Source organism: Artemia franciscana, chromosome 10 (genome assembly GCF_032884065.1).
Source record: "Artemia franciscana chromosome 10, ASM3288406v1, whole genome shotgun sequence".
NCBI classification, from domain to species: Eukaryota; Metazoa; Arthropoda; class Branchiopoda; order Anostraca; family Artemiidae; genus Artemia; species Artemia franciscana.
The window spans coordinates 19864478-19875488 of NC_088872.1; the positions used below are offsets into that span (position 1 = coordinate 19864478).

General features: G+C 35.1%; 1 protein-coding gene across 19 annotated transcripts in view; it reads right to left on the reverse strand.

Annotated features, from left to right (window-relative positions):
• The window catches only part of LOC136031888 (ATP-dependent RNA helicase vasa-like), a 152467-nt gene that overhangs the window by 17782 nt on the left and 123674 nt on the right, over window positions 1–11011 (reverse strand). For 2 of the 19 annotated variants that reach the window (XM_065711859.1, XM_065711858.1), the window contains 2 exons: window positions 5728–5913; window positions 1386–3282 (listed from right to left, as the gene is read on the reverse strand). The exons of the other annotated variants lie outside the window; for them this stretch is intronic. In XM_065711859.1, the coding sequence (XP_065567931.1) occupies window positions 3157–3282; window positions 5728–5913 (312 nt within the window). In that variant the 3' untranslated portion in view covers window positions 1386–3156. Of the gene's footprint in view, window positions 1–1385; window positions 3283–5727; window positions 5914–11011 lie in introns of those variants that run through there. 19 annotated transcript variants of the gene reach the window in all.

Below are 11011 nucleotides of genomic sequence, written 5' to 3' on the forward strand. Positions count from 1 at the left end.
ATATTAACTTCTGGAAGATTAAAAAAAACTTCTGTTTTTAGACAATTGAATATACGCATTTTGTAAGCTTTTACGCAAGCGTGTAAATGTAAAGTAAAATCTAATAGTGATAAACAAAAAATAACCTAAAAAACCAATATGCTTAAAAATGGAAACAAAAAGTGCTTCTATCTATAGGGTATCTAGCTTTGGTATTTAAAATTCTCCATTAAACCTTACAATCTGAGGAAAAAATCATTAGATATTTTTGTGAGACAAATAAACAAAGTTTCACCAGAATTTGCTTCTAAGAAAACAAACAAGCGAATCGAACGCTCAACTTTAGCATATTTCATCTCTTCCATTTACACAAAAAATATATTTTATAAACTTTTTCGTAAATCATTAAAAAAGTTTATAGTTTTCCACCTGATTTTTTTCCAAATCTGAATGTGCCGAAATGCGGATTATTAAGAAAGCAAAAGCTGTTACTAACTACAAGAGGGTAATACAGGTTTATGAAAGCCACAAAAAAAGAGTTCTTTGGCTGTTGCTAACCACATTCATGAGGTTTATTGCTGAAATGTAGATTTTTAAGAGAAAAAAAAAAAAGAAAAAGAAAAAAACTTCGTCTATTCGCCGTTACAAACTACACAAGGCTTATACATGTTGTCTACTGGCTGTCTATATTATTCTTCTCTTGGTCGAAAGAGCCAAGAGCTTCTTCCCACCAAGTTTCATTACAATCTCTATTCTAAGCGTTTTCCAAGATTTCCGGTTTTCCCCTCCAGCCCCCCCCCCCCCCCAATGTAACCGGATCCGGTCGGGAAAAAAACACGAGGTCCTTCTAAATATCAAATTTCATTAAGATCCGATAACGCGTTCGTAACTTAAAAGTACCTCTTTTTTTCTAATTTTTCCGAAATAACCGTCCTACCACCCCCCCCCCCCCAGATGGTCGAATCGGGGAAACGACTATTAATAATTTAATCTGTCGAGTCCCTGATACGCCTGCAAACTTTCAGCGATCACTATACTGATCACGTATCTAGTTTCAGATCTTCTTCATGTAAAAATTGGGGTGGTCCGGGATTCGAGCCTGAGACCCCTCGCAAGCTAAAATCATACCCCTAGACCACAAGCCATACTTGAGAAGAACAATCATTTGTTTTATCGGCAAATAAAATTCTTCTCGACTATCTTGTTCGCTCGCTTCCCCCCCCCCCCCCCCCGATGGTCGAATCGTGGAAGAAACTATATATATATATATATATATATATATATATATATATATATATATATATATATATATATATATATATATATATATATATATATATGCAGCTTCGCTGACGGTCCCCTTCATGGCTACACGGCAGGCATTTACATAATGATTCTCATTGTCTTCTAACCAAGGCTGTTGTCCCAGTGAATCAGCAGGTTGATTTACATCATCCTCTACTTCTCGCAATTTCCTCTAACCTTTGGCACAGTTGTTTGTGTCAAGCAATATTTCTTCCAAGAGATCCATTAGGTTACAAGAGATCCCATAATTTAGAGGATGTGCATGGCGTTCTTCAACAGCTTTGTCGGGGTCTGTGATGGATGTGCCCGCTAAATTTATTTTGTCACTAATTTGTCCAGCTACTTTGAAGCAGAAAACATTACGACTATTGATTGTTCGATCATCGCTTACTTTTTAATGAAGCGAAAGCTAAACATGAGTTCAGCTTATGTATCTGTAATTATTCTTTGCTGACAACTCACAAACCTAATTGAATCAAAGGAGCGAAAAATGAAATTCGGACATTCACTGGTGAATGTTGACATTGACCAGATTTCGGACATTCAAGTTAAAATATATATAAATAAACTTTTTTGTATCCCCTATCAACATAAATCACACAATAGTCAAAAGGCCCGCAAACCATCCCTTGTAATTTAGCTAAGTGACCCACAACTTGCATCTTGGAATGACCCCTCTCCCTCCCCCAAAAAAATTACTGCAATTGAACCCCAAAAACAGCCCAAGGCATATATATCTAACCAAATGTAATCTTAGTTTTCAAATATTAAGTTTCTAAATCTTTGAGATCTACTAACACTAAAACATCAGATCCACCAAAACGGCTCGAAGTATCGGAACCAAATGATACGCCACTTGCCGTAGACTCGAGAAAAACGGGAACAGTTTGCTATACATACCGAAGGAAAAGATTAGAAAAGAAATTCATAAGAAAATCAAAGATTGATTCCCTCCCGCGAAATTGAAAAACATTAAAAAAAAAGGAGCATAACAAAAACTCATTAAAAAATAATCAAAGTTTGATTCCCTCCTGCGAAATCGGAAAACATTAAGAAAAAAAAAACATTAAAAAAACCATCAAAAAACATAAAACAAGAGCTAAGAGCTCATTTGGCACTTGTGACGAAGTCGGAAGAGCCAAGAGCCAAGAGCTCATATGGTATGAGCTCTAGCAAAATTCTAAGAATCAATAGATTGCTTTAAAAGGAAAATCAGAGGCTTAATGCCGTTCGGGATTTAAAATAAGAGCTCTGAGTTAAGATGTCCTTCTAAATATCAAAATTCATTAAGATCCGATCACCCACTCGTAAGTTAAAAATACCTCAATTTTTTCTAATTTTTCCTCTCTCTTCAGACCCTTAGATGGTCGAATCAGGGAAAACGACTTTATCAAGTCAATTTGTGCAGCTCCCTAATGCGCCTACCAATTTTCATCGTCATAGTACGTCCAGAAGCACCAAACTCGCCAAAGAACTGAACCCTACCCCCTAACTCCTCCAAAGAGAGCGGATCCAGTCCGGTTATGTCAATCACGTGTCTACGACATTTATAAGCGTTTTCCAAGATTTCCGGTTTCCCCCTCCAACCCTTCTCCAATGTCAACAAATCTGGTCGGGATTTGAAATAAGAGCTCTGAGACATGAGTTCCTTCTATATATCAAATTTCATTAAGATCTGGTCACCCGTTCTTAAGTTAAAAATTCTTAAGTAAAATACGCAAGTAAATTAATTTACTTGCCGTGATTTGTAAAATTAAATATTAGTAATAAGTGTTGGTTCTCAGTTTCTAATGAAGCCCGATTACATATCTCATTCTTTTTCACACTACTAATAAGTTCCCAGTTCCTTAGATACGTTCTTACAGCCTCTTGTCATCTCATTTGGGGACGACCTGCATTTCGATTGACAAATGATTGGCCAACAAAGACGCTCTTTGAGAATCTGTCCTCCTTCATCCGCAAATCGTGTCCCATCTCAACCTTCCTCTCATTACAGCCCTAGAAAGCGGGATAGAACCCACATTATTTCGTTATACATTAAAGTTAGAAATACGGTCAGTCAGGTGGATACCTAAAAGAGTTCGGAGCCAATTGTGGAAAACACCCAACGAATCCTCATCCGTCTAGCCAAGCACCCATATTTTAGAACCATACTTGACTACTGTCATTACTGTAGCTTTGAATATTTAAATCTTGGCTCCCAAACTTATCTTCCTATTCTTTCAAACTTTTTAAATTGCAAAAACAAGCACACTGGGCCTTGGTTATTCTACTTTAAACATCTTCACTGATTACAAAACTTGACAAAATTCCATGAGACGCCATAAGCTAGATAGCATTGACGTTATTTTCGACACTAGCACCGAGTTCCACTCTTGTAAGTTACATACATTCTTTGGATTATCTCATCTTTGGCAAAAACCCAAATTCACAGCTGAACATTCCAATCGACGGGCAACTGAATAATTTTTTTTTCTTATAATCTTGTAAAGTTGAAACCGAATCTAACCTAAATTTCAGCTCCGAATACATACATTAAACCTTACCTAAACAATGAGCAGGCACTGCAGTATTGGGACCCCTGTTTTGCCTTATTTATGTTGACCAAATAAAATGTTATTTAACTGAAGCTAACATATTTCTATTTGCATATGATACACACTTTTGTTTGTTGCATCTGAAAGTCTACCTTCTTTGTTTAAAAATGGAAACCGTTCTCAATGAATTTGTGTCACGGGCGGATTCGAATTATTTAACACATAATTACAGTAAGACAAATTATATTGTATTTTCTAGAATAACATCAATTGAAACAGATCTAAAATCAAGAGTAGGTAATACTACCACAGAAAGAGTTAAAACTTGTAGATATCTGTGTTTTATAGTTGATGGGAATGTTTCATGGAAAGAACATGCAAAGTTAGTTGGTAACAAACTTTCAAGGTCCCTAAGAGTCATCCGCCATCTTAAATTCCGTTTTCCTAAGAAAATACTAAAAATGATAATAGGAACCTTCGATTCAAAATTGCTAGGATATTTGATGTGTCGAAGACTCGAGATTTCCAGATTGCAACTTTTGCTTTAAATATTTCAATAACCTCCTTCCGTCAGCATTCCAAAATATATCCACAATAAATCGAGATCTGCATTCTTATAACACCCAACATTCTTGTGACATCGTACAAGAATCACCCTAAACAAAAATAGCTTCTTTTTTAAGTAGATTTTTGTACTAAATATTTGGAATCTACTACCATTCGATATCCGGGATTCGAATAATCTTACTTCGTTCAAGCGAGCAGCGAAGGGTCATTACAAGAAAATCTTTTAGTGTTCTCGTCATTTCGACCCCCCCCCCCGTTTTTTTCTAGTTACCTGTTTTTAACTTAAGAATATTTTTTCCTTTCCTTTTTTTTAGTGTTCAGTTGATTTATTCCGTTTGTTTGTTTCATTAATATAAATTATTTCCCTACCCAAGCCAAGCACTCATTTCCTGCTTTCCTGGCAGGAATGTCATATTTTGTAGTTTTTTTTTTTTGCGTTTAAATAAATAAATATCATATGATTGTTATAATGTTTTCCTTTGTAGTGATTAGCAAGATTTCTCAACTTAAATTTTTCTAGTGCTGATCTGGATTCCATTAAATTCCTGTTTTTTTTTTTTTTTTTTTTTTTTTTTTCAATTATATACTATTCCATTTAGTTAGAATAAGTAAATATTATTATTATCAGTCTGTACAATTTTGGCACATAAATAAGCTGGAAAGTTTTTCAAAGCCAGTCTGGGCACTAACCATTTAATCATTCTATGCAAAAAATTATTATTAATAACTGGTTAATATTCTATATAATTATGATAATTTTATATCTACTGTAATCCCTATTCTATTTAATTTCTTAAATAATTTAATCAGCTTGTATTGTTTCTCGAGTCAATGTGGGTAAAAGATATTAAGTTCCCTTTCTTATTAGTTATTCGCTCTTCTCTTTAAGCATTACAATTGATAATCAATATTCTATATAATTATAAAGTTATTCTAATCCCTTTTCAAATTAACTCGTAAAATAGTCTTTTATCAACCTAGTTTTTTCCCGGATTTAGGCTGGGCACAAACCATAAAAATTTTTCTTTTTGATTTTTACCTTTTTCGTTTAACTATTGTATGCGATTAATATCACTAACTATTAGTCTAAATATTCATCCTTTTCAATGGAATTATTCATTTACATTTATCGCAGAAACAGTTTTTCAGCAACCAGTTCTTTTCAGGTTTTTCAGGAGCTGACCTGGGGGAAAGCCAAAAAGTCCCGTTTCTTATTAGTCTTTACGATTTCTATATAATTATTATTAGAAATTAATTAACATTCTATAAAATTACCGTAATTTCGCAGTTATTCAAATCCCTTTCATATTTAACTGGTTATATAGTTTCATCAACTTACGGGTTTTCCAGAGCCGGTCTCTGCGCATGCCATTAAGTCCCTTTTCTTCAAAATGACTGGAATTGCCCACTTCTGAACAGGTGTAGGTTGGGTATATCCAGATTTCTTTATATTAGCTAATATTATTGAACGCCATCTGGCAGGATCAAAAGAATCAATTCCACTAGGAAGGTCTTCGCCTGTTACCTATAAAATCCAATACAAGGAAGATTAATAACAAAACTTAGAATATAACAATATTCTAGACCAGACAATATTCTAGACATCTAGATTTACTCAGTTAAAATTTTGTCATCAGTATCATAAGAGCGTTTACTTTGAAAACATCATTTATAAAAGATAATGAAGTCACTAGTATTAGGAGAGGAGGGCTCTTAATTATACTTACAAAAATGCAATGGGAAAATGTCACAATAATTAATAACTAAATTAATAATATAAGTCACATGAGAAATTTAGTACTTAAATTCGAAATAATTACTTAAATAAGTACTTAAAAGTTAAAAATTTACATTTTTTTGTATAATTCATTCGTCAAAAGTAAAACTAAGACCATTAAAATCGTCAAGATACCCCATATTTAGCAGTATTTAAGATACACTTACAACCCAGGGTTATTTTGGAGACGAGGTCGTGAAGGATGAATAATCCTAGAAGATACATGTGATGACACATAAAGGATGCAGTTTTTCAATTTAATCAACAGCCTATATGAACAATTCCTTCCTCTTAACAGTTTGGACCTGTGCGCACCAGGGCATATAATTATATAACAAACAGTTCCAAGAGGGGGCGTAATTTCATGAAAATCCTAGAGGGGGGGGGGGGAAGTTGGAGCCAATTTTCCCAAAGCAAGTAAAAGTAAAAACTAAAAAATAAGCCGTTTGGTATCATAAAGGTACTTTTCAGTACCTTAAAAGTAGCATTAAGGTACTTTATAATACTGCATAAAGGTAACTTATAGTACTATAAAGGTAAATATGTTCTAAAAAACTCATCTGTTTCTGTTGATGCTAATTATGCAGGTTTATCTTCTTTTTGACATATTTTTTGGAAAAAAATAAATTTCAGCATGTGGAAGGGTGCAAACTGACCTCTGAGGGAGGGGGGTAAACCGAGATCTGGGAAGGGCAGTTGTCCCCTTCCCCATAGGAAGGGCAGTTGTCCCCTTCCCCATAGGAAGGGCAGTTATCCCCTTCTCCATAGCAAATTACGGCCCTAAGCTCCAACCCTTGAAAAAGGAAATAAAAGGCCTTTAGATAATTCCACAAACAACATTGGCCGCCCATAACAAAGAATAAAAATTAAGGAGCGGGATTTCAAAATCCCGATCCCAAAATTTTGGAAAGACAACAGCTTCCATTTTCATCGCTATAATAGCAAGTTGCAAAGAGACATATTCAAGTTTAAAAAAAAAACCCTCCAATTGTATATGTGATTAATTGTATATTATGTATTTTAGTTCGTCTGCCTTAAGTTTCATGTATATTTTTGTTTAGCTTTAGATTCTAGTTTGTTTTTTTTCTACGCCGAAGACGTCGTGTTTTATACGGGCGAAACATTCGTTGGATTTTTTGTTCACTTCGTTTTCCTTTACTGGCCATAGACCCGTTTCGGAATTTTCATTTCTTTGTTTTATCATGGCTGACCAGTTCGGCTTTAGATTTGTTGTCTAAGGTTGAAAATATTCTTATTAATATTACAGCCGCCTTATGGTAACTGTAAATACATAGAAAATATCCTGCGACATTATTCATGAATTCGCCTGTACCAATGAATTTATCCTATGGACGGATGGAAATTCCCTCACATAACTTCAATTGTCGAAGCATAGGCGTCAAGATTCAGTCTTTTTCAACATTTACCCATGGCCTAATTTTTTTTCGTTCCTAGCTAAATAGACGAACTCTTTCTTTCATAAGGAGGTAGGAGGGGGTAAGAACCCCAAAGCAATGTGAGTAACAGAGAAAGCATCCAAATTAACTAAAGAAGTCTTAAATAGTTTCCTGATTTGAGAAGATTTGTATTGTTGCTATGGAGTCGTACAGAGTTACCACCCGATGAAAGAAAAAGAGCCAAGAGCTCATATGGCGCTTGTGACGAGGTCGCAAGAGCCAAGAGCTTATATGGTATGAGCTCTGGCAAAATTCTAAGAATCAATAGATTGCTTTAAAAGGCACTGGATCCGGTCGGGATCCAAAAAACTAACTTCAATGATAATAAAACACTTTTTGTAAAAAACTACTTAGTACATTTTTATATTGTTCTGTTATATTAAAATTGTAGTCAAACAGTTCGTGGTAACGAACTGTAAGTAAGGAGCGACCCGGCTCAATAGTAACCAAAACTCTAAAAAATGGAATATTAGTATCAAAGCTACATCAAAAGAATCGCATTTTAATGCTGATTTTAAATATATAAGTTTAATCAAGTTTAGTCTTACCTATCAAAAGTTACGAGCCTGAGAAAACTTACCTTATTTAGAAAACAGGGGAAAACAACACCTAAAAGTCATAGAATCTTAACGAAAATCACACCATCAGATTCAGCGTATCAGAAAACCCTATAGTAGAAGTTTTGAGCTCCTATCTACAAAAATGTGGAATTTTGTATTTTCACCAGAAGGCAGATCACGGATGCGTGTTTATTATTTTTTTTTTTTTTTTCAGGGGTGATCGTATCGACCAAGTGGTCCTAGAATCTTGCGAGAGGGCTCATTCTAACGGAAATGACAATTTCTAGTGCCCTTTCTAAGTGACCAAAAAAAATTGGAGGGCACTTGGCCCCCTCCCACGCTAATTATTTTCCCAAAGTCACAAAATAAAAATTCTGAGATAGTCATTTTATTCAGCGTAGTCAAAAAACCTTATAACTATGTCTTTGGGGACAACTTACTCCCCCACAGTCCCCGTGGGAGGGGCCACAAGTTACAAACTTTGACCAGTGATTACATATAGTAATGGCTATTTGGAAGTGTACAGACGTTTTCAGGGGGATTTTTAGGTTGTGGGGAGGGGGGGGGGGGTCGATAAGAGGGGGATATGTTGGGGGAACTTTCCGTGGAGGAATTTTTCATGGAGGAAGAAAATTTTCATGGAGGGAGCGCAGGATTTTCTAGCATTATTTAAAAAAACAATGACAAAATAAATATGAAAAAGTTTTTTTTAACTGAAAGTAAGGAGAAACATTAAAACTTAAAACGAACAGAAATTATTACACATATGATGGGCTCACCTCCTCCTAATAACTTACTCTTTACGCTAAAGTATTTTTAGTACTTTGAACCATTTATTCAACTGCCTTTGTGATTCAGGGGTCATTCTTAAGAAATTGGGACAAAATTTAAGCTTTAGTGTAAAGAGCGAGGTACTGACGAGGGGGTGAGCCCCTTCATATATGTAATAAAAACATGAGAATACAGAAGTTCGTTATGTAAGCTAATTTGTAAGTTACGTATATCTTTTACTAGTAAAAACATTCGTAAAAAATTGCCAAAAAGCCAAAAAGCCAACAAGCCAAAAGAAGAATATAGATATTGAAGATGTTAGGCTTGCTGTTGCACTTCACTTAGAGAAAAAATTTTCAACTCCTCCACCTGGAGAGGTTCTTATGGATATTGCAAGAACAAAGAATGCACTTCCATTACCCCCTGTTAAAGCTCATTGGCAATAAAGCAATGACAAACCCCCGTTTCCAAGATTTGTTCGCCCGCCCTTTCAACCTTTAAGATCCCGACCTCAAAGACCCAACTCAAAGAAAGTCCCCATCCTTGAACCTCTCCCACTAATCCACGAGAGATACAGGAACAGCTTCATTCCTGCTTTTGTAAACATTATTAATCAGTGAATTTGTTGTATTGACTCAGTTTTTAGTTGATGATCGGTTGTTTTAATCTGACAAGTGTCTGTCTGACACTGTGTGTCTGTGTTTTTTCCTTTTTTCTATTTGGCAAGTTTTATCTGACTGTAATACCTGACGTAAAGCGCTAATTCGGCGCCACGCGCTGTGAAAATCAGTTTTAAAGTAAAAGTCCCTCTCTCTCCCCCTCATTTTCTTCTAAAAAATTCAATTTTATTCCACTTCGTTGAATTGTTGCTACAGATTGCAGGAATATTACAGCTGGTTCGGAGGGGTTTACAAAAAAAAACGCAACAGAATTTTTTTTATGCATTTTTATTACCTTTTTATGAGTCGGTCAAAAATTTCGGGGAGGGGATTCAAACTTGGTAAACCCCTAAACACGGCCATGATTACTAGCATCCTTTTTTACCCTGGAACTCCTCCCAAAAATTTTCACCTTTTTCTGTCAAAATTTCGAGAAGTCGATTGATTCGACTCTTAGCATCAATCTCGACAACTTCTTGAAGTACGTTCGTACATGCTCTACCCAATGTGCCAACAGTAACAAAAATATAATTTTAAAGAAATTCTGCAGCCAACTCTTGAACTTCGTTAGGAAACGTTGCTGAGAACATCAATGTATTTCTTTCGACGTATAAGGAAATCGAACATAGATATATACAAATGTATACACATGCAGTTATTAACAAGAAAGTGATTTTGTCAAAATGACCAGTGGTACGATTTTTTACTCATGAAAAGACAGGGTCTGAAATAAGACGAACAAAAAAGGCATCATATCCATACGACAGAATCAGTTCTACGTTTACGGTGAGTCAATGATAGGTGTCAGATCAGAGTTAGCAACAATCAACAATTTTACAAGAAGTGGGATAAAAAGTCACATCTTAGAATTCTATACACCTAGACAACAATTGGAGACACAGGTAAATGAAGTAATCACCCTTTGGTCAAAAGAAGAAACAAGTGAGGTCTAGCCGAGTTCTACCTCTCCAAAGCTTTTGTTACTTAAAAGACATTTCATATTCTTTAAGGAAAATACCAGAAAAATCCTTAGAACTTAAGGCTCCCACGGAAGAACCTGAGAATCTAATAGAAAACCTAAAATTATTTCTAAATCTAGAAGGGTAATATTTGTGTACCGAAAGTATTAACTTTTGAAGACAATCAATACCCGATACCGCTGAGTATCGAGCACTACTATTAATAGCACTGGGTAGTCGACAAATTATTTGTCGAGCATTATCAAATAGAAAACTGGTTTAATTTGTTGAATTTATTTTTGTTTAGGGAGATTGGATATCTTAAGGGATATTTCTATCTCGTCCGGCGTTAACTTTTTTTTTGTCTGGAGAAACTACTTGAAATTTATTGGACAGTCTTGCCATAACTTGTTGAGCTTTGATAAGAGATCCGAATAAAC